This window comes from Meles meles, chromosome 20, assembly GCF_922984935.1.
Source record: "Meles meles chromosome 20, mMelMel3.1 paternal haplotype, whole genome shotgun sequence".
NCBI classification, from domain to species: Eukaryota; Metazoa; Chordata; class Mammalia; order Carnivora; family Mustelidae; genus Meles; species Meles meles.
Window position 1 is genome coordinate 21,543,913 of NC_060085.1, and position 23,330 is coordinate 21,567,242.

Below are 23,330 nucleotides of genomic sequence, written 5' to 3' on the forward strand. Positions count from 1 at the left end.
ATTTTTTTCATCCCTTTCAGTGTGGTCCTCTCTGCTGCCCGGGGCGGCTGCAGCCACTCTGACGCCACTCAGCAGCCCAGCCAGCCACAGCCGCCCCCCCAACCCCGGTCACTCTGCCTCTGAGCCACCTGCCACAGCTGTCTCCCTCCCTGCTTTCCCTTAACCTGCTACCGCCTTGACCTCAGGCTTCCCTCAGGAGGTCACCATCAGGAGGGAACGCTTGTCTGCCCCCTCCACCTGTAATGCGGTCCCATGCCGGGGTGGTGTAGGTGTTCATGCTCCTCTCTGACTCCTTCTGCATGTATCCTGCGTCCCCTGGCTCCCAGGGCCTTCCTACGACCCTCTCTAACCCCCTCGGTCATGGATTTGTCCCCCTTCGCCTGCAGCAGGCTTTGTTGTCCACCTTAAAAATAAACAAGCTCGGGGCACCTGGGTGGCTCAGTGGGTTAAAGCCTCTGCCTTTGACTCAGGTTGTGATCCCGGGGTCCTGGGATCGAGTCCCGCATCGGGCTCCCTGCTCAGCAGGAAACCTGCTTCTCCCTCTCCCACTCCCCTTGCCTGTGCTCTCTGCTCTCTGTCTGTCAAATAAATAAAACCTTTAAAAATAAATAAAAATAAACAAGCTCTTCCTCCATCTAAACCCCCTTCTGGCTGCTGCCACAGCCCTCTGTTCCGCCTCTCTTCCGCTTCAGTGCCCCACTCGGTCCTTCTTCCTGTTCCCTGTGGAGGCTGCTCTTTCTTATAGCAGGTCTTGCCTCTGTCTCACCAAATCAGGGTTTCTGGTTTCCTCTCATTGACCCTCCCAGTGGTCTTTGAGGTGGCTGGCTGTCCTTGGCCTTTCACAGCTTCCTCCTCTGAGTTTCTGTGCCACTAACCTCTCCTGAGCACGGCCCTCCTCCTCCGTGAGCTGCTCCTCCTTTGAAGGCTGAGCACCCACAGCTTCATCTGTCACTGCCCTCGACGCTTCCCCTCACGCCACCTGACCTCCTCTAGCCCTGGGTTTCCAGTTCCAGCTGTTCATAGCTAACTGCCATCTAACAAGCTGCTGGAACCACACAGGTCCAGGGGGCACCCGGCCCAGCCAGCTCCTCCCCTGCCTTCTCTCCCCGTCTCCCCAGCGTCTACCTGCTTATGTCGACCGCTCACGGAGTGGTCAGCTGTCTTTCCTCACCTGAGACTCACTTGAGTCCTGTAAGTTCTACCTGTAAGCTCCATCTCAGGCCAGGCCACTTGTCACCTCTGCTGCTGTGATCCCCAGGGTGCTGCTGTCATCCTGGCATCTGCCCCAGCCTCGACCCCCACCTGGCAGCCCAAGAGAGCCTTTAAAATTATAAAGCAGTACCCCTGAAACAAATACATTATATGTTAATTAAAATAAATAAAATTATAAAGCAGATTACGTTCCTCCCCTGCAGAAAACTTTTCTGGGCCTTCCAGTGGCACTGAGGTTGAATTCTAGCTTCCTCACACAGACTGAGCACACTCTCTGAGGTCGGGACCCATCCCACTTCATCTCTTCACTCTGCTTCATGTGTTGACGTGCATTCCCAGGCCTCAGCTCCCCCAAGTGCTCCCCACCTCTGGCCCTTGATGCTAGCCACTGTTTCTTTCCTCCCTGGAGTTTGCTGCTCTGCATCATGGCGTGGCTGCCTCTCTTTACATAGGACAAGGGTCCTGAGGAGAACTTCCCTGAGCCCCCAGGATAAGGCAGCCCAGCCCTGATGTAATCAGTTCTTACCATCACTTGACCTCCTCCTATGCTCCCCTTCAAAGCACTGGTCACCACCTGCAATGACTTTGCCCCTATTGGTCATCTGCCCTTTCTTCTCAAGAACTTCAATATCCCTAGCGCCCAACACAACACCTGACACACAGCAGGCCCTGAGCAAGTAGATGTGTGTTGAGTGAAGGAAAGGGGGCTTTCTTCGCTCTGGTTACCAGACACCAGACACCAGGAGACCACCATTTCTCACAGTAATAGAGGCCGAGCAGGTCAACTCCAAGGTGCCAGCAGACTGAGGTCCTGGTGAGGGCCTTCTGCCCGGCTTGCAGACCATTCTCTCCTTGCTATTAAATTCACATGACCTTCCCTCATACGTGGGTGGAGACGTGGGTGGAGTGAGATCTCCTTTCTCTTTCTCCTAAGGCCATTAATCCTATCATGAGGGCCCAACCTCCTGACCTCATCTAATTATCTTCCAGAGGTCCCGCCTCCAAACATCACCACGTTGAGGTTAGGGCTGTAACCGTGAATTTGCGGAGTACACATTCAGCCTATAATGGGGACCAAGGGAAACATCCAAGTCTACTTCACCAGAAAGCAGAGGTGAGCTGAAGAAACAAAGCAGCTGGAGGACAGAGAGAATGCTTGGCCTTGCCCCCCTCTCTTATCTCCAGAAGAGCAGCTGTGCTCTCTCTTCCCTGGACACTGCTGTGCTGGTACGCCTTCCCGGGACGCACCCTTCTCCCGACTGGCCCTGGAGAGAGCAGCCAAGTCCTGGTCACATCAAACAAAGCCACACATCTAGTCAGGCCACTGGGCGTGATGGAAGTCACGTCACCTTGCAACCAGCACAGGGTTCCTTTCTGCTCGGGAAACACGCCTCACTTGCTTTCCCAGCCCCATTCCCTCGTGAGCGCCGACTGGACTTTCCCATTGTCCCCCGCGCTCCCACACCGGGAACTCCCTCTACCTCTTCCTCCCAGGGTGACTCTAGCTCCAGTCCTGTTTCTCTCTGAACACTTAGCAAGACACCCCCCTCCTTCTCGTAAGACCCAGAGTCGGCTGGGTCAGTGGGGTCGCCCCCTCCCTTTTCTCCTCTCTGCTACTCGGGGCTCTGAGAACACAGGATGATGGACCCATCTGCAGGAAGCAGACAGGGTTTGTGAACTGCTCCAAAATAAGGCGCTGGGCTTCTAACTGATGTGGTTTGGGAATATAGGGAAGGTTTGGCGGGGTGAGGTTCAGAGCCAAGAAAGAATTCTTGAGACCTTTTTGGTGCAAAAAGATAGTTTTTTTAAAGCATGGGGACAGGACCTGTGGACAGAAAGGGCAGCGGCCCCAAGGTCTTGCGAAGTGGAGGACTATATACTGGGAGTTGGGGGAAATAAGGAAAAGCGAGGTTTCAAAAGGATTTTCATGTCAAAGAAGACCCTCAAGATGCTAGGTTGTTAGCAAGGAGATTCCTGGGAGAGTGTCACATGCGTCCTGCCCAGGAGTGACGGGTGGGGGAGGTCACAGGGTATCAGCTTGTGCCTTGTCTTCTGCCAGCCTTCTGCTCCCACATCGTAATAAGGACTTGAGTTTGGAAATGTGTGATGTCATAGAAGTTTTCCAAGAAGGGGCACCCGGGTGGCTCATTCGTTAAGCATCTGCCTTCGGCTCGGGTCATGAACCCTGGGTCCTGGGATCGAGCCCCGCATCGGGCTCCCTGCTCAGCGGGAAGCCTGCTTCTCCCTCTCCCACTCCCCTGCTTGTATTCGCACTCCCCCTGATGCCTCTCTCTGCCAAATAAATAAATAAAATCTTTAAAACAAAGTTTTCCAAGAAAATATAGATCCTGGAGCATGAAAGTACTCTTGAGGGAAAAGAGAGAGTTGTCATTTCTAATCTTAGCAGGGAGAATTTCCTTACATTCATGCTTTCCTCCTAACAGGTTTTCCTAAGTCTTGTGCCCAGATGTCTGTCTAGTACTCACTGCCCCCATGACAGCCAAAAGCACGGGAGGCAACACCCGGGTCCTGCTCCCAGCTTCTCGTGCGTCTGATTGAACCACATCTGCCTCTGAACCCCATTCAGTGCTCCGGGTGAAGAACCAGTCCTGGGGTTACAGAGAACATAGCAAAGCCGCATCCGCTCGCTGCCCTCCGCAGAAGCCCCTTAACCTAACAATGATGGCCGAGGGCTGCTCGTTTCTCACACCTTCACGCGCATTAGCACCAAGCCTTCTTAACAACGGGGACAGTGACTCTGGCCACCCCCACTGAGAGATGAGCAAACTGAGATTCCAAAGGGGAGGTCGCCTGCCCGAGATAATCCAAAAGGCAGAGCCCACAGTTAGCCCAGGTAGCCTGCCCCGAGTCCCACTCTTCCCCAGCCTCACAGGGCCAGGTCGCAGCTAGTGCTCCTGGTCGACGATGTCTGGCAGTGTGGAGGTCAAGCATGAGCGCCCTTCCTGAGCACAGTGCAGCGGCGCCTGGCTCTCCCCCAGCCCCACCTGAGCCTAGGACCTAGGATAACGGAGCTCCACCCCTTCTGATCCCACAGGCAACGGCAGCGATTTTTTCTGCAGGTTGAACCAAGGACCATGGACCCTCAGACTCACTTAAGCCAAGCCAACCGTCCTACCATAACCCCGAGCTTCATTTTCAAAATGTTCTTCTGAGTCCCAAGCCCCAAAAGAACCAGGACTGTGAGCATGAGTGGGTGGGTGGGTACATGAGGATTCTTATCTGGGAACCGCCTGAGGGCAGACTCAGCTGTCCTGAGACACAGGTGGATGGAGCTCCCCACACCCAAACTGTGGGGCCCCGGATGCAGCCAGATCAGCCCACAAACTGTGTGGCTGGGGCCTCCCCTAGACTCCAGCCTGGCCAAAAGACAGTTCTTGTTTTCTTTCCTCCCCAGGTACAGGCCAAGGAAGCATGTGGGACGATGCTACGCCTCACCCCGCTCCTCCAGAAGCTAATTGGCCCTCTCAAGACAGGATAGAGCCCATGTGGGACTTCTAATTGGTGGATCAGACCCTTTCTGTCTGTCTTTCTTCTTTCTCCTCTCTTCTCTTTCTCCTCCTTCTTCTTTTTTAAGATCCTATTTATTTGTCAGAGAGGGAGAGTACAACAAGCAGGGGGAGCAGCAGGCCAAGGGGGAAGCAGGCTCCCCACTGAGCAAGGAGTCTGATGCGGAACTTGATCCCAGAAGACTGGGATCATGACCTGAGCCAAAGGCAGATGCTTAACCAACTGAGCCATCTAAGCACCCCTCTTTCTGTCAGGCAAGCAGATAACCGGGGCCACCAGCCTACCACAGGAGCCCCTGTGCCCAAGTCAGAAAGAGGAAGTTGGCCTACATTTCTCTCCCAGCTATGACCCGGAGAGGGGGCAAAGCAGTACCCCACCCCCAAAACCGCAGGGCTGCCCACAGTCAGGCTATGTAAAATTAGCCAAATCTGCGGCCAGCATCAACCTTCTAACCCAGAAGCCTGGAGTGGCCGGGCTGGCCCCCACCAGTCCTGAGCCAGCCCAAGCTAGTTCCGCTCTCCTAACACCCCTGGCCCCAATGCAGCCATCCGGCTACACACTTCTCATCTGCTCCTCAAAGGGCAGGTTCGGTTGTGGGGACAGTGAGGCAGCAGCCCAGAACAAAGTGACCTCCAAGGGTCTGGGCCTGACCTGACCCACAGCACCTCCCCTCGCAACACTCGGCTGTCTCCAAACACTGGTGCTCCAAGCAGCATCTGGAACGCCACACTGGATAGCAGGACTAGAAACACACACACATCCTCCACCCTCTCAGATGTGGCTGTGCCTCCCACCCCAGTGCCATCAGCCCAGAGAGGCAGGGGCAGGGAAGGCAGGCCCCACCTTTGTAGCCAGGTGGTGGCTCACCCAGGTGTCCCTTTGATGTCAGAACAGAGAGACCCAGCATGTACTCCAGTTGAAAACAGAAAACCATGGATTGGGAGCTCACTCTAGAATCTTCTGTGGCTCTCAGCTCCCTGCTGCGGGGATCTCCCCAGAGGCTTCTTTCTTCCCAACCGGGCCAGCCTCCCTGGCACAGCACAGGCTTGGCCACCAGAGGGCGCAAATGCCCCCTCTGAACTCTGCACAAAGCTTCCCCCCCTCCCCCACCCCCACACACCCTCCCATCGCCACCAATGGGAATGGACACTCACCAGGGCTGCTGCCTCTCAGGACTTTGCTTGGGGCCAGAAATGAAGCCGGCCTGCAGGGGCTCTGCGCTCAAGACATTTTCAGTCCTGCGGGTGTGGGAGGCAGATCCCGCGGCCAATATCTAACAGAGGGCTGCTTACCCAGTCTGCACCAAGTGCCCTGGTGCAGCCTGGGAAGGGAAGGGGAGGGTACATGGGGAGGGGTCTGAACGGGACAGGAGACCCAGCTTGTTCTCTGGGAAGGACCAAGACCACATTCAGCGACCTTCCTCAAACTCCCCTAAGAAGATGCTCCTAAACACAAATGCCCTTAGCACCTTCCCTCCCCTGCACACCTGGGTTCTCTGGGCCCTCCCTTTTCCTGCTTGGCCATTTCTCCCCAACCACGTCTTGTCCCTCCTCACTGCAGGAAGGAAAGCCTGGCTGGTGCATTCTCCCTTCTTTCCTCCCACCTGAACCTCGGGTGAGCTCTGGGTGAGCCGTCTGGACTGCCAGTAGCATTTATTGAGCGCCTGCTGTATGCCAGGGGCGGGAGCGGGGGAGACAGAGCAGTGGCGTGGGGCAGACAGGCCAGGTGGAGGTGGGGTGGCATGCTGGGCTGTCCCCGAGCTATTCGGCCGTCGTAGGGCCGCGGCAGAAGTTCCGGTTATAGAAGTGGCGGTTGTCCCTGGTCAGGGCCGTGCCCAGCTGGGCCCAGAAGCTGCGCTGGCCGCGAGGTTGCTGGGGCCAGAGGAGGACGCTCTGGCGGCAGAGGCGCTGGCGCAGCCGCACGTAGCGGGAGCGGTGGGCATCGGGGCGCAGGATCACCAGCACCACGACGTCCTTGCGGTCCTCCAGCAGGCGCTGCTGAGCCAGCAGGAAGCTGGCGCGCAAGAGGCCGCTGACGCTGTCCGTGTGGGCCAGCACGAAGAGCGTCTTGCGGCTGCTGTACACGGAGGTCCACAAGTTCTCGAAGAGCGTCTTGCCGGGCAGCCAGTCGCGCTCCTCCAGACACAGGCGCAGCGCCCGGCGCCCGCGGCGCTCCTCCAGCTGGACCCGCAGCTCATTGTACACCCAGTCGGCCACTGAGCTCTGCGCCTTGTCGAACACCACGAAGGCATCGTAGGGCAGGGCGTCGGCGCCTCGCTGCCGCCCACGCCGCGGCAGCCAGGCCAGGCCCAGGTGGAAGCAGTACCAGAGGTCCCAGCCGCACATGTGGTGGAGCACGGGCACAGCCAGGCTCAGGGCCACAGTCAGCAGCGAGAGGCCAAAACAGTCCCAGGAGAGGGCCTCATCCAGGCAGAGGCGCAGGTCCTGCGCGAAGATGCTGCGGCCCTGCAGCTGGCCCGGGCTGCCACATCGCACGTGGCTGGGCAGGCCGGGCACGGCGGCCTGGACCTCCAGCAAGAAGTCCACGAAGGCCGCCCCGCAGGCGCAGTGCAAGGGGTTGGCGGTCACGTCCAGGATTTTCAGGGCGCCGGCCACGGGGCCAAACCAGGAGGGCTCCACCGTCTTGAGGGCATTGGCGCTGAGGTTGATCTCTCGCAGCTCCTCGGCCAGGGCGAAGAAGCCGGGGTCCACGAAGCCGATGCTGTTGCCGCTGAGGTCCAGCCTCTGCAGCAGGGTGCCGTTAGGCAAGGTGCCATTGCTCAGCGCCTTCAGCTGGTTCCCCGCCAGGTCCAGGGCCTCCAGCCTGGGGAGGAGGGCCAGGCTGCTCCAGTTGAAGAAAGCCAGGTAATTCTTGCGGAGACGCAGCAGCCGCAGGCCCTTGGGCAGGTGGGCCAGGTTGCGGGGCAGGAGGATGTGCAGGCGATTCTGGGACAGGTCCAGCCGGACCAGGTTCCTCAGGCCTTGGAAGAAGCGGAGGTAGAGGTCCCCCTCGGCCCACATCTGGCTCAGGGCGTTGCCGCTGAAGTCCAGGGCCCACAGCGAGGCGCTGCGCAGCTGCTGGGACACGCGGCTGTGGATGTCGTTGTGCGCCAGGCTGAGGTAGCGCAGGGCCGGCAGCTGCGCCACGAAGCTGAGGTTGTGGCCCACGCCACGCATGCTGAAGGGCTGGCTGTTGTAGCTGAGGTCTAGGGCCTCGAGCCGCGGCAGCTCCGTGAAGGAGCCGCCGTGGTACAGGTCCAGCTTGTTATGGGACAAGTCCAGCACCCGCAGGCTGGTGAGCGGCGTGAACTGGGAGCCGTTGACCGCCTGTGAGATGCTGTTGTGACTCAGGCACAGGCACTGCAGGCGCGAGAGCTCGGTGAACATCTCCGACTGGACTGTCACCACGTTGTTCCGTGACAGGTCCAAGGTGAAGCGGAGCAGCTTGCAGCTTGGCATGAAGTCCTCAGAGCTCGGGGGACCCCGTGGACCCCGCGGGCCCGGATCCAGGTCCCCGGGCAGCCGCCGGCCTCGCTCCATCCCACCCACCTGCCCCACGGCCGCTGGGGGCTCCGCAGCCCCACTGATGCGGTTGTCCGACAGGTCCACGTAGCGCAGATCCGGGAAGGCCCCGAAGATGCTGAGCTGGACCTGATTGATGAAGTTGAGCTGCAGGCGTAGATGCCGGAGCATGGGCAGGTGCGCCAACGGCCGGAGCGTGGTCTCGCTGAGCGAGCGGAAGAAGATGCCGTGCATGTCCAGCTCCTGCAGGGCCCGCAGGCTCCCGAAGGAGGGCGCCAGGGGCAGGTGGGCGAAGGACACCTTCTTGTGGTAGTTGAAGGACAGGTTGAGTTTGCGCAGCCGGGTCAGGCCGTGGAAGGCCGTGGTCTTGGTGATGCAGTCGTACAGGAAGTTCTCGCTCAGGTCCAGCTTCAGGAGGCTGCCCAGGCTGTGGAACCACCCGGGGTCCAGGCTGCGGAGAGAGCTGTCCCTCAACACCAGGCCTTCGAGGCGGCTCAGATGGCTGAAGGTGTTGGCTTGCAGCTTGGGGAACCCCTTGGGGCACTCCCTGCAGGGATTGCGGGCGTGGTCGCAGCGGCGACAGTTCCCGCCCATGTCCAGCACGCGCAGGGCAGTCAGATTGGCCAGGTCATCGGCGACCAGGGTGACGATGTGGTTGTAGGACAGGAACAGGGACTCCAGGCTCGGGGGCAGGCGGCGAGGCACCACGGTCAGGTTGTTGTACTTGAGCGACAGGTGTGTGAGGTTGCTCAGGCCGAGGAGGGCGCCTGGGGCCACATGCAAGGCCTCCTGGCAGGGGTTCTTGTAGTAGCAGTTGCCATCCAGGTAGAGGCGGCGCAGGGCGTGCAGGCCCGCGAGACTGGCAGGGTCCAGTGTCAGGATGTTGGTGCGGCTCAGGGCCAGGGACGTGAGGGAGCTGGGCAGGGCCGGCACGGTGCTGATGCCGTTGTAGCTGAGGTTCAGTTCCTCCAGGGTGGGCACGGCCAGGAAGGTGTTGGGCTCGATGGTCATGTGGCAGGGGAAGTGCATGGGGCTGAGGCCGGCCGGGGGGCAGTTCCACTTGAGGTTGAGACGCCGCAGGCCGGACAGGTGGACGAAGTCGGAGTCGTGGAGGTGGTGGATGCGGTTGGAGTGCAGCCAGAGGCTGGTGATGTTCCCACGGGGCGCGGCCGCCGAGAAGCGGGGCACAGACTTGAGGAAGAGCCATCTACAATCCACCAGGCCGTGGGGCTGGAGCTCGCAGGGCAGGAAGGGAGGCAGGGCGCCTGGGGCCAGGACCACGGCCAGCGTGGCAGCCTGCACCAGGAGAGACAAGGGGTGCAGGGCACCGGAGCAGGGGCCCTGCCGGCCCGTGAGAGTGAGCCTCAGCCCTGCCTCCGCCTGCCCCACTTCCTGGGGGCTCCCAACAGCGCCCCCAACCCCTCTCTCCAAGCCCCCCACCCAGGGAGGCTCCTGCCTCTCTGCTCAGCACCCACCCCGCTTCTAAGGCTCAGGTCTCAGACCCAGCCTTCAAGTCAGAGCTGCTTCTGAGACTTGGAATCCAGTCTCCCCATCTAGAACTTTCACTCAAAACAAAGCCCCAGCCAGAACCCAGCCTACCAGGTTCTCCCCCACCTTTCCTTTTCCTTCCTCAGGGGCCACTTCTCTTTCCTCCTGAGCCAGGGACATCTGGCCCCCTTCCACCCAGCTGCCCTGGAAAATCCTCCATGTCTTCCACCGGCCTCCCCCAGTGCCTCCCTCTGCCTCTGGCCAAGTCCCAGGCGGGCATGAGGGTCTCCTGCTGAGGTCTGGGCTGAGTACCACCAACGGCCCTGGCTGGGGTGGGGGGGTGGGCACTGCCCCCAACTCTTTCCTCTGCCCCCACCTCTCCCAGACCAAGCATCCACCCCACGATAGGTCAGAACGGATCAGACAGGATGGGCAGCACAGGGCCAGACAGAGCCTAGTCCTGGGTGTCCACCTGGCTTGCCCCAGCACCACCACTGAGCAAAGAGAGCCTCAGGCCTCAGCCACCCCAGCCACACAATGGGTTCAGGTGTCATTGCTCAGAGAAAACTTCTGCTCTGATGTCTTCAGGGTTCAGTGCGTGTCCCCAGGGCCATGTAAGGGGACAGCCCTTTCACTACTGTCTACAGCCACCAAACCCCACCCCCCACCACTTCCCACTGCCCCCTTCCCCATGGGGCTGAGGGCCACTGTCCTACCATGACAGGGAGTGGGGGCTTCTCCAGAGGGTCTGGCCTGCAAACTAGGCAGCAGCTGCAGGAAAGGATGCTTGGCGCTCACAGCCCCTTCCCTCGTCAGCTCAGAGAACAGAGGAAGTGAGAATTAAGAAAAAACCCAGCAACCCCCTCCCTAGCTCCCACCAGGCCGAGAGAGAGAGGGTTGGGGGGGTGCGCTGACTCAGAGGCCATTTGCATAGGCAGATGGCAAACAGCCCCTTCAGTACTTCCTCTTTCCATCCCCTCCACCCCCACCCCAGCCTAACAATTCACCACCGCCCCAGTGGGGCTCACACCTGTGGTCAGGGAAAGTCTGGGGAGAAGCAGAGGCCCAGAGCCCCGTCTCAGGTCAGTGGGAGACTGGGATTGGGGGTGGTGGCAGGTGTGGCCTGGGCACGCTGACACCCCTGCCAGGGCGCTCCCTGTCCCGAGAGGGTGCACCCTCACACCTCAGTCCCGTGGCCCCTGCCCCAAAGGGAGCTCTCTTGGGCCAGAGGCTCCCATACCTACCCTTTCCTGCTCCCTCAGCCCTGTCCCCAGACTTCTGGGGGCTGGCATGCCTGGGGGTTCGGCAGCATGGGCCTCGCCTTGGCTGCACCTGCTTCCACCGCAGCCTGCCACTTCCTCCAGGGGCAGGGCCTCCTCTTCTGCGTCCCCAGTGTGACCAGGGTCCCGTCACAGCCCCTGCCTCATGGCCAGGTCAGCTGGGACGGCTACTACCATACTCCCTCTGACCCAGCTGATCCTGACAGATGACTCCGGGCCAAAGCCTCAGGGTGACCTGGGCCCCCGGCAAGTCCCATTGGCTCCAGCTTCAGAATCTGCCCGTTGCCCACCACCTTCACATTCACTGGGCTGGCATGAGTCACCATCATCTCTCACCTAGACCAGTGCAGTCACCTCAACCTCACAGATTGCCCTGCTTCTGCACTCACACCCCAAGGCCTGTTCGCATTTGGCCCTTAAGTCACACTAGGCCCTTATTTGGCTCAGACTCCTTCCCGGCCCTTTCTGGAATCCAAGACACAGTCCACATCATGGCCAACAAGGTCCTATGGGATCTGGCGTCCCATTGCTTCCCTGACCAATCTCCAGCCACAGTGGCCTCCTTGCTGGGGCTTGAAACTCCCATGCAGTCTCCTGCCCCAGGACTTTTGAACTTACTGTTTGTTCTGCCTGGAAACTCTTTTCCTAAATATTTGATTGGCCCCCTCCATTGCTTCCTTTGTATCTTGGCTCACACATGACCCTCTGGAGGCCTTCCCTGAGATCTGGCACTTCTCAGCCGCTTTCCCTGCTGCTTTTCATTGTCATAACTTTTTACCTGTTAACACATCATATCATTGATTTTCCTTGGTTTATTGTATATTGTCTTATTCCCCTGCTGGAATATCTGCTGCTTCTTTTTTTTAAGATTTTATGTATTTATTTGAGAGAGAGAAAGAGAGAGAGAGCACAAGCAGGGAGAGAGGCAGAGGGAGAGGAAGAAGCAGACTCCCCACTGAGCAGAGAGCCCAATGCAGGGCTTCATCCCAGGACCCCGAGATCATGACCTGAGCCGAAGGGAGACAACCAGCTGAACCACCCAGGCGGCCCTGGAACGTCTGCTTTTTAATGGCAAGAGTCTTTGGTCTGTATACCCAGGGTCCAGCATATTGCCCAGAACAACACAGATGATCGATATTTGCTGGGTCCATGAGTCTCTGGCACTCAGCTCTGAGCAGACACAGACAGTGTTTCTGAATGATGGCTGGATAAATGAATGAATGAAAAAAATAGAGCTTCTGTTGGGAGGAGGCAGGGATGGACACCTGCCTACCCCCACCCTCACCCCACCCCCCACTTCTCCATGCCCACTTTTGGGTGGCTATCACAGCGGGCAGGCTCCAGACTGCCGGGCATCCTGCTGGCACGCAGGACCAGGGCTTCAGCCAGTGTGGGGGCAATGCCCTGTCTTCCTGCCCACCTGGGAACCAGTGTGTGGGGTGGGCAAGGATAGGCCTCCTTCTCTGGGTCCTAGCTGGGGTTCCAGCTCTCTCTGTAACTCTAGGGTCTTGAGCAGGGGCTGTGAGGGATGGGACCCTGCCCTGAGCCCCAGCCCGACATGCTCCCAAGAGAAAGACTGTGCCCACTCAGCAGCTGAATCCCAGCCACAGGCTCCACCTGTCCCCATCCTTAAACACCTCCCTCCTGGGATGTGGGGGGGGGGGGGCTGGCGGCGGCTCTCACACCCTTCTCATAGGCACGGACTGAAGCTCTGGCTTCTGCTGAATCCTGAGCCTGAAGGAGACTCTCCCAGAGTCCCTGGGACTAGGGAGCCAGACCCTTGGGGGCAGGAACACAAGCAGCAGAAAGGACCACGGAGCTGACAGAGCTCAGGTCTGCACGCATGCGCAGAACAAAGAGTCCAGGAAGCCCAGCAGGCAGAGCAGACCCAGGGTGGCAGCCTAAAGAACGCCCCAAGGAGATCCACGACCTCACCCCCAAACCTATGGATCCTTTCCTATACAGGATAAAAGGGGCCTTGCAGGTGGGGTTGAGTGAAGGATCCTGAGAGGAGAGAGTAACTGGAAAGTGGGGAAGCAAACACAATCACGAGGACACTTGGAAGACAGAGACGGAGGAGGATCTGCCCACAGACGGAGGCCGTGTGACTGGGAAGCAGAGGGAAGCGGACTCCCAGAGAAGGTGCTACCGCTCTGGTTTCGAAGAGGGAAGTGGGGCCAGGAGCCAGGGAATGTGGGCAGCCTTTCAGGCTGGAGAAGGTGAGGTAACAGTCTCCCCTGAGGCCTCCAGAAGGAACGAGTCCTGCCAACAGCTGGAGAGCAGCCCTGTCAGACTTTAGCCTTTTGTTAGATTGACAGGAAATGGAAATGTTAAGACAGTAAATTTGTGTGGGTTTGGGCGGCTAAGTTTTTGGTACTGTTATCACAGTACCACAGTCACAGGAAACGAATACACCCAGATGCGCTATACCATGGCGAAGGGGCACCTGCCTCTCAGGCTGAGTTCCCATCAACAGGGACCCGTGTGAGGTTTGTGTCCACACACACACACACACATACACACACACACACTCACACTGCCATACACCTGGAGCCAGGAGTGCTGGAACCCCACCCAGCAGCCTGAGCGGGCTGACAGGCCCCGTCCAAGTTCAGAGGGGCCAGCTATAGACAGTTTCCCAGTTCCCAGGGCCAGAGGGGACTCCTCAGGGCCAGACTCAGATGTTGATTTAAAAATATTTTATTCTTTAAAAAATACAGCATTCAACCATCTCTGTCCTTCAGTGACCCCCCTACCCTAGCCCTGAATGAACCCACCTCTATGGCCAAAGGCTATTGGGCTATGCTAGAACCATAGTCTCAGTTCCCCCTGGGGGCCAAACTTATTCCAGGCTCCCTACCCAACCCCCTTGAGCCAGCCAGGCAGGGTCCCCAGACCCCTTGGGCACACAGATGAGAGGCAGGGACAGCAACGGGGAAAGGTCACAAAATGCCAGCCCAGTGGCCCTCAGAAGCTACAAGAATGTTCTGTCACCAGCCTTCCTGCCCCACGGAAAGCAAGCCTCCCCTGGAGCCCAGGCTGGGAAGGACGCAGGTGGCTGGGAGCAGTGGGACGCAGAGCCCCAAGGTCCACATGTCGGCATGGCTCAGGTCCGGCCACCTAGCTGTCATCCCCATTCTCACCGGGGCCACGGATGAGGCGCTTGTGGCCCCGCTTGCCCCCTGGGCCCTTGGGCTTGGGGAAGGCCTGCTTGAAGGCGTGTTGTTTGGGGTGCACTTCGTCGTAGAGGAACTCGGCCGTCAGCTCCGCCCCATCGCCAATCTCGATCTGCATGGGGCAAGGCACACATCACCCTGGCTCACTCCCACTCCCGGGGCACCCCCGTGACCTCTCACACTCCAGCCCTGGGGTCTTCTCCCAGATCCCCACTTGGAATGCCACTTCCAGGAACAAAGAGTTGGGGCCTGCTGCCCTGCATGCCTTGGAGAGCCCCTACCTGCCTTCCAGACCCAAGGAGAGGAGAGTTGTGGGCGGCCAAGGCTGGGGCTTGTCCATGCCACCAGTCAGCTGGCCCCACCCCCGCCCATGTAACACGGCACTAACCCCCTAAACCCCGAGCCTGCCTTGGGACTCCGGCACCCCGGTGGAGGGTGGTGGTACCAGCCCTTGGGCGGTGAGACTCTGGGGAATGGGCACCCACCTTCTTGGAGATCTCCAGCTGGAAGTCCTGCTCCACAGAGTCAAGGAGGCGACTCTTGCAGCTGGAATAGAGCATGCGCTCCTTGATGCTGCACTTGTACCCTGGCATCGAGTAGATGAACACTGCAGGGGCGAGGGGTGGGGCGTGAGCTGAGCAGGGAGGCCTGCTGAGCCACGCCCCCTGCAGCAAGGCCACCCAGCTCCGGTCCAGACGGAGCTGTGGCCACTCACTCACCCACAGACTCGAGGGGGTCACCCTCATGGGTGTGCTTGTAGAGGAAGAAGTGGTAACGGGCAGCGTCTCGGGGAACCCTTGAGGGCAGCTGGGCCACTTCTGTGGGCTCCGTGTGTACCAGCTCGATTGTCTCCCGCTCCAGGTCCAGCTTCTGCCCAGAGCAAGGGGAGATGGGAGAACATGAGCAGGGGAGGGCCTGGGCCCACCCTAGGGAACAAGAAGTCCCCAAGGGGACAGGCAGGAGCTAGGGCAGCGCCTGTCTGTGGTCTCCCTCTCTCAGGACTCCCCACCCCAGTGGCCATCCTGCCATGGGGGTCCCTGTGAAGAGGCCACACCTGGGCCCCTACCTCTGCCCTACCTCTAGCTCCGCTAGAGAAGGAAGGCCCACCAAGGGCAGTGGACAGGATTGCAGGGAAGGCCTTGACCGGAGGGAGGCCCCACACTATCAGGCTGGCCTATTCTCAGGGGTGAGGCTTCTCGGAGAACACGCATCAGACGGAAGGAATCATTCTGCTTGGTGGGGGAGGCATGGGGCACCTGCCTGGCTCAGTGAGTGGAGCATATGACTCTTGGTCTGTTCAAGCCCCACGCTGGGTGTAGAGCTCACTTTAAAAAAAAAAAAGAAAAGGAAGAACAAAAGAAAGGGCAGGGATTCCTGGGTGGCTCAGTGAGTTAAGTGTCCAACTTTTGATTTTGGCTCCGGTCATGATCTCAGGGCCATGGGATTGAACCCGGGTCAGGCTCCACACTCAATTCTCTCTCTCCCTCTCCCTTTGCCCCTCCCCATCAGCTCACACTCTCTTTCAAATAAATAAATAAATAAATAAATAAATCTTAAGGGGAAAAAAAAAGAAATAAAGAAAGGGGGAAGCCTGGCCACTGGACCAGGAGGCCCTGAGGAGAGGGGGCAGCTGGGGGAGCTGCAGAGGGCTTCCCAGACAGGCAGGGCTCAGGTCTGAGGGGTCAGCGTGCACTCCAGGGTGAGTATGTGTGTGCAGTGAAGAGGCCAGAGTGAGGGACAGTATGTCACAGATGTCCCCGCAGGTAAGCAAGGACTGAGCAAGGCAGGGGGACACCGTCTCTGGGGTCGCACTCCGAACAGGAGCAGGTAGGGACGGAGAGGGGGCGGGGCACAGTGAGTTCCGCTAGTGCACAGAGTGGGGGGGCCGGGCACCCACCCCCCGCCCCGTACACGGGTCCCAGCAGGACCAGGGCCGGGGCACCGTGTATCTGGGGCAGGACAGGCACCCACCAGCTGGATGTAGTTGACGGTCTTCTGTCTGAGCTGCTGCAGGGCCCTCTGGGCAGCCGGCTGCAGTGGGAAGGTGAGGCCCTGCAGGGTCTGGTGCTTGCTCTCCACACTGATCTCTGTCTTCACCTGGAGGCAGGGGAGAGTGAGGGAGGCCCTGACCTGCCTGACCAGAGGGTAGCCCTTCTGGAGCACAGGCCAGCGGCTGGGCCTCATGGGACCTGGAGGGCCTCAGGCCAGGACTTCCGCCCATCCGGTCCCGTGCATCTACCTCATTAATACGGATCTGCTGAAGCTCTCTCTCAGCCGACGTCAGTGGGGCAGGCGCCGCACAGGACGATAGGTGCTTCTGGTAACCAGCAAAGGAGAGGTCGTCCTGCCGTGCAGAAGCATGAAATGGGCACCTTGGGGTGGGCTGGCAGAAGCCCGCTGAGCACGCCAGCTGGCAGACCCTGGACTCTCCCAGCGCTCCCCATGCCTCCCCATGCCTCCCCATGCCTGGCACTCACTTCCTGGGTGACCCTGCATCACATCCCACCCTCTGTGGGCCTGTGATCCCCACCTGGTGGAGTCTGGACCGGGGGACCTACCTTCACAGTCCCAAAAAGCTCATCCTTAATGTGGCCACCTCCAAATTCCTTCTTCACTGTGGCCCGTGTGGCTGCGTACAGCATCTTCAGCCGCACCTGGAGGGCAGGAGCTGAGCCATGAGACCCCTCCAGGCAGGGTTCTCTCTAGGAGTGGGCAGGAGCCTCTGGGTGGGGACCAGGGCGTGGCTTTGTGTCCATACACCCAGCAGAGGGCGCAGCACAGGGCAAGGACCTCTCTGCCTCCCAGAGCCAGGCTGAGGTGTCTGGGAGGCCTCCAAGAGAGGCCAGGCTCTCTCAGACTCTGGGGCAGGACCTGGGGGATCCCCACCCAGAATCCTCAGGGCAGGGCCTTGGTCTCGTGCTCAGACCCAGCTTCCCCCCTCCCCTGATCTGCGGAAGGGGCAGGAGTCCCCAGGACTCACGGGAGAATTGTCAGGTGACCAGGCAAGGAAGAGCCACTCGAAGCCCTGGGCGTTCTGGGAGTCCAGGCGGTAGAGCAGATAGCAGGGTTCCTGGGTGTCCAGCAGTGGCAGCACGGCCCTGTCGTAGTCCTGCTCCCAGGTGCCCATCAGATCCCGTGAGGCACCCAGCACGAGCTGCTCTGGGGGCAGAGGCCGGGTGAGCCAAGGAGTAGCCATCTCCCACGCTCACCTTGGACTGCGGACCTCCTCGGCTGGGGCACAGGTCTACTGTCCACCCCACCACCTTCCCCAGTAGCTCGCAAGTCCCTGAATGATGAGGCGATGAGACTGAACCCCTGAATCAGTCAATGAATGAACGAGGGCCCAGCACCGCCAGCTCCACGACTGCACACCCACGCGCACAGACGCAGGCTCAAGAACGCGTCCGCAGATGCCCAGCACGAGGAGACATGCCACTTCTGTTGGCTACGGCCACCAACCACCCACCCTTCTCAGAACGACCCTTTTGAGGGAAGTGGGGGGTCCAGCCTCAGGCCACAGGGAGCTGCGGGAGAAAGAGGGAGACCGGAGCTCCTCCCAGACACTACACAAACGGGTATCCTGCTGCCACCAGCCAGCTGAAGTCCCCTCCCCAATAGTCAGAAACCTGTTAGCGCCTGGGGCCTACAGGCTGGCCACCTCCCTGGCTGGTGCACTCGGGCAGAATGGGCCATCGAGGCCGGACATCCATTTGATCTACCCAACCACAGGGCTGTAGCAGGGGACCAAACACCAGCCCAGGTGTGCACAGGCATGGGGTGATCACCACATGGCCATGGGGTACCTGATCACCAGGCCCTCCTAATGAAGGCAAGGGGCCCAGCTGTCTGGGGCCCAGACATGTCAGGTGCCCTAGCCCAGATGCCTCTTTGCAGGTCTCGGCCTCATCACAGATCCTCCCAGAACTCAGATGGGATCAAGGGTGAAAACCAGCAGGCACAGTGGGCCCCACAGCACTGCCAAAAGTGTTTAATTTGTTGCCAACATTTTCAAAATGAGAAGTTTTACCTAAGAAGTGGGATGGACAGATTCCCTAGAAGGTGCTCAAGCCTCACTCGATAGGAGGTGGGCCTTGGCCGCCTGTTGGGGGCCTGAACCTTCCTGGGGACTCCCAGGTGCCCCACCAACCACAATGCAGAACGGAGCTAAGTGCCCACCCAGAGATCCCTCCCGCTAAACATGTGGACGTCCTGTCTGGGAGGCAAGCAGGAGGCTGAGGACTAGGGCCAATGAGTCTCTCTCTTTGTGGGGCAGGGGGCTTGTGGCTTGTCACCCCAGGAAGCCTTTACTCTTGACCTACCACAGTGACCCTGACCCAGTGTCTGAGGGCATCTGAACTCAGGGACCCTAGGCAAAACCTAGCATAGCTCTGGCATTGAAGCCTGGGGTAAATTCTGGGTCTGTGCTTTGCACCAATTCAATGGGTAAAAAATCAGCTGGGAACCAAGCCCATTTTGGGGGGTCCCTCCAAAGGGCTCACAATTGCTATCTACCGAGTACTGGAAGGATTCATGGGAGGGCCTGGCCCACTCCCAGTGTCCGCCCCCCTTGCATCCAGGGACAACCCCTCAGCACGAAGGGAAGGCGGAGGTATCACCACCAAGCCTCAGTCTAGTCCTTTACCTCCTCCAACCCTCTCCCCACTTCAGACCTCAGCTCAAGCTCACCCACCTGCCACCCCTATATGCAAGCCTCGGGTTCCCAGCGTCCAGGCCAAGACCTGGCCAAGCCTGGAATCCCCCCGTCACGTTCTCAAAGCAAGCTGGGCACAAGTCCCTTTGCCTTGTTGTTGCAGGGGCACTTCCCAAGGGCAGGGCCCCTGGCTTCTCCTTGGGACTCCCCCCGGCCAGCAGCCAAGCCAGGCCAGCCTGCCGATCACAGAGGGAGGTGAGTGGCACTCGCCACATGGGGCAGCACCTGGCCTCACTGGTCCCCTGCCCCCATGCCCAGCCCAGCATCCCAACTGGGGCTCTGACCCCTATGTAGCCTCTGGGGAGCTAGACAGGACCCCCGGGCAGGGCTCTCCTTGCTGCCTCCCCAGCTTTTGACTCCTGCTCTATGTAACAGGGTCACGATCATATACACCTCCAGTCCTCTCCTACAAAATACCCCCCGTCCCCAGATGGAAAGAGTGAGGTTCTTAAGGGGCTGGAGGCCAAGGTCCAAGCAGCTCCCAGAGAAGCAGTACAGTCCAGCCGCAGGCCTATGTCCTAGCTTGTCCAACGGGGAGCAGTAGGGGACACTCACCATCCTCAATGACGACTTTGATGAGCCGGACAGAGCCCGCCCGAGCCTTAGCAAAGAATTCCTTCAGCTCCTCGGTGGCTACGAGAACAAGAAACATGGTGAGAGACGAGCAGGCAGGGTGAGCAGGGTGGACTGGAACACGTTCAGGGCCCGCTCCGTCCTGTGGGGTCTGCTGGTGGACCTGGGAGCCGGGTTAAATAGGGCCCCCCATGTGACTGGGAACCTGACACGGCTGATGAACAGAAGCTCCCAAATTTAGCCAGCAGTGTGGCCCGCTGGCTGAGATAGCTCTGATGACAGGGGAGGCGGGGATGGGCCGGCCCACTCAAGGATGGGGCAGGCTCTGGGACAGGCCAGGACTCCCAGAGCGAACGGGCCCCCATCTGTCCCCTGCCCCCCCTACAAAGGCCCAGCACTGAACCAGCCTGTGACACTCTATCGGATCCACAAACACAGAAATAGGTCAACAAATGCCCCCACTGTCGACAGACCACTATGTCCATGAACACACACACACACACACACACACACACACACACACAGACACACACAGGCACATGTCTCCCCTGCTGTGTACGCCATCGGATCCCTACTCAGTCCAGCACGTGTGAACGTAACAAATAACTCCGCACCTGACAGAGTGGAGAAGAGACGCAAACGCCCTCACACAGGAAAACCCACTCAGCTGGTCAAACGTAAGGGGACACACACATTTAGACACGCCCACCTACACATGGACACAGTCCCCAGAGAACAAACACACAGGCCTGCCCACTCGGCCCCAGCCCCCCAACCAGGCTGCCTCATCCTGAAAGGCAGGGAGCCCAGCCCAAGCACAGGCCTGCCAGAGGCAACGAGGCCCCAGCCCTGAGGCAGTCCAGAAGGCTCCCGGGCAAGGAGGAGTAGCAATCAGGAACTCTCCAAAACAGACCCCTATCTTGGTCCTTAAGTCACAGAGCTGGAAGCTGACAGCCAAAAGGATCCCAAGGGCAGAGGTGAGGATGTCACAGATCTGCCAGTGGTTCAGACACGGATACCAAAGTCCAAGTGGGGAAGGGCCCGACTTGAGTCTCTGGGTGTGCTGGGCCAGGCCAGAGTGACCTTGAAGCTACCCAAGGGTCAGAATTCTGCAGGAACACAGCGGGAGGGCTGAGGTCAGAGAATATTTATAGGGCCCAGACTGGGCAACTTGGGGGTGCGGGGGGGGGCACCTTTAGGAAAACAAACTCTGGTCATATCCTCAGGGCCCTTCAGGCAGGGTGACCATGAGCCTGAGACCTCGGGCTGTTTACCACCCTCCGTGGCTGCTGGGCGAGTAGCATTCCAACCGACCACCATGGGATGGAGACACAGCCCCACTGGGCCAGGATAGAGCTGCCTATCAGCAGACCCCGAGCAGGTCCCCAAGGTAAAGCCTGGCCTTTGGGTCTCCACCTTTCCCACAGCTGTGTGTGACCTCTGACCTTGCTGAGCCTCAAACTCATCTATACTGTGGAGCTAAGAGTCCCAAACTGTAGAGAGCCATGCTAAGGAGTAAATGGGAAAAAATATTCAGTAACGGGGCCTCTACAAATAACAATCATTAAATAATCATTAAATTGTATTACTGTAATGATGGCGGGGCAGGCTGTGCTGAGCGGCCCTTTCCACCTGCTCAGACTTTCTGGGAGGTAAAGTCAAGAAGCTCCCCTAAAGGAGAAGCTGCCACACCCCTTCTAGAGTTACTAGGACAGAGTGACACCCCAGTAGTGGAAGAGACATCCCCCTCCATGACTCCTCAGCCACCATCAATAATCCAGAGGCCAGGCCTGGGACACCTGAGCCCCTATCATCAAAGATTCATGCTCTCCCACCTCCCCGCCCCCACCTCTGCTGCCCAGCCCACCCTCCACCCGGCTAAGCCTCAAGTTACAAGTCCCCACCCCCTGCCCTGCTCTGAGGTCACCAGATCCACACTTAATGGCCATGACTGGGCTGGCATCTGGGCATCCAGGGTATTTGATCTCACCTGCCAGCTCCCCCAGGCCAGAAAGGCGAAGGAGTCGGCTGCTCGTAGGCAGGAGGGCTGGGTGCAGCCCAGTACCAGTGATCCCCTAAGCAGGCCTGTCTCACCATGTGGAAAATGAAGGCGTGAGGCAGGGCCTTGGCCATGGGATGTGTCAGTCCTGAGGAGGGAGGAGGGGCCCTGACTTTCGATGCCCTCTCAGATGGAGGCAGCAGCAGTGACCAGACAAAGGGGAAGGAAGGGGCAAGTCCAGGGGGAGCTGTTCCCTTCTGTGGGGCTGAGTCATGAAGCCACCCTCCAGCTCCTCCAGCTCCTTCTGGAGAGGCTGGCCCACTGGCAGGAGGCTGGCCCTGACCCAGACCCCTGCCTTTTCTGGTCCCATGGGGCACGGCCAGGGAAACCCTCTAGCTTGTCTAGGCTACTTGGTGGCTACGACCACAAGCCAAGCTGACATCCAGGCAGCTGGTCGATGGTGGTGGTGTCCCCGGGCTGGGGATCCTTGTGTGGTGGGAGGAGGAGTGGCTGAGGGCCAAACCACCAGGCTGTCGACTGTCTGGGCAAGCAGCCTGCGCCTTTCCCACAGGCCAGGCAGGCCTCCCAAGCCAATGACAGAGGGGGACACTCAGACCCGGGTAGGGTCAGAACCCAGGCCACTGCTTCTCCCCAGCCTGTGTAAAGAGGAAACTAGGCCCTTGGGGGGAGGGGGTGACGTCTAGGCTGGAGAAACTTAGGGTAGGGGCATTTGCCTGGAGTCTCTAAAGCCAGGACCCTCCCTCACAAACCCCAAATGTGGACCCTCTTTTCTACATCCAGCCTGGAGCTGGGACTTTTCGACCCTGCCTGGGGCAGTCTCAGGAGATCAAAGTGGAAAATGCTAGGGAGGTAAGAGGTCAAGGTCAGATTAGCAACTCTCCCCATCCCACTCTGAAGGCCCTGCCCCCAGTTTTTCCCAGTCTAACTTGCTCCAACGTGTGAGGGTCCCATGAGGAGCCAAAGGTCAGGGACTCATCCTCGCACAGACACAAATCCAAAGAAGCCATACACAGACACATCTGATAACAGGCATCTGTGGTAACAAATGCACATTGAGATGTAGCCCAACTGTGCACACACACACTGACACCCACAGACATGTGCACATAGTCACAGAACACTGATGCCTAAAGATGGTTCCATGCGACAGTGGTCGTTCAATCAGCTATTAGTGCCTGTGCATGAAGCACCCTAGACATACACAAGCAGGCACATCCAGATGTGCAAACACAGGACAAGTGCACATGCGCGCGCATCCCCCCAGATGTGCACGTCCGGTACGCCCACCCCCTGAAAGGAACAAAAATATACAGATGGGTACACATAGGCACACCCACCCCCAGATGGGCGCACTGATAGTTCCACTCCAGCTGTGCACCTACACGTACACCCACTCCCAACTATGCACAGTAAGTCGCACGCCCCCAGATGTGCCCACCCCAGGCGACCCGCGGCTGCAAAAGAGAACAGGAAGCTTCCCCAGGCTGGTACCAGTGAGGAGAGGGGCTGAGCGCCAGGGAGGGGGCGCAGCCGCGAGCGGAGCCCCTCGGCCCCCTGCCCGCCCACCATCCGCCCTCACCGTGGATGCCCGTCTGGTGCGCCATGGCTCCGTGCCCCGCTCCGCCCGCGCTCTTGGAGCCCTCGGCTCAGCCCTGGACCTGATCCGCTCGCCCGGCCCGAGAGGAGGAGGAGGATGTGGCGGCGACCGCCCAGCCTCGCGCAGCTTCCCGGGCGGTGCCGCAGGACCCGGCCCAAGCGCGCCCCGCCCCCGACGGGCGAGGCCGGGATGGGGGCGGGAACTCGGGGCCGCGCGTGCGCGCA

The 23,330-nt window shown here is 59.5% G+C and overlaps 1 protein-coding gene across 3 annotated transcripts; it reads right to left on the reverse strand.

The window, feature by feature from the left end:
* Window positions 1-4,930: 4,930 nt before the first annotated feature.
* On the reverse strand, window positions 4,931-23,249 carry LOC123932788 (twinfilin-2). Of its 3 annotated transcripts, none has more exons than XM_045991397.1 (9): window positions 23,089-23,249; window positions 19,472-19,549; window positions 17,186-17,364; window positions 16,764-16,907; window positions 16,445-16,549; window positions 16,177-16,302; window positions 14,925-15,075; window positions 14,691-14,812; window positions 5,889-9,602 (listed from the first exon to the last, which is right to left on the reverse strand). In XM_045991397.1, the coding sequence occupies exons 1-9, from the start codon at window positions 23,111-23,113 to the stop codon at window positions 6,501-6,503; spliced, it is 4,032 nt and encodes a 1,343-aa protein (XP_045847353.1). In that variant the 5' UTR covers window positions 23,114-23,249; the 3' UTR covers window positions 5,889-6,500. The 3 variants fall into 3 exon arrangements, with proteins under 3 accessions (XP_045847351.1, XP_045847353.1, XP_045847352.1); XM_045991396.1 differs by lacking the exon at window positions 5,889-9,602 and adding an exon at window positions 13,714-14,317 and having other exon boundaries at window positions 16,764-16,859; window positions 23,089-23,243; XM_045991395.1 differs by lacking the exons at window positions 14,691-14,812; window positions 14,925-15,075; window positions 16,177-16,302; ... (3 more) ...; window positions 19,472-19,549; window positions 23,089-23,249 and adding an exon at window positions 10,466-10,542 and having other exon boundaries at window positions 4,931-9,602.
* Window positions 23,250-23,330: the final 81 nt, after the last annotated feature.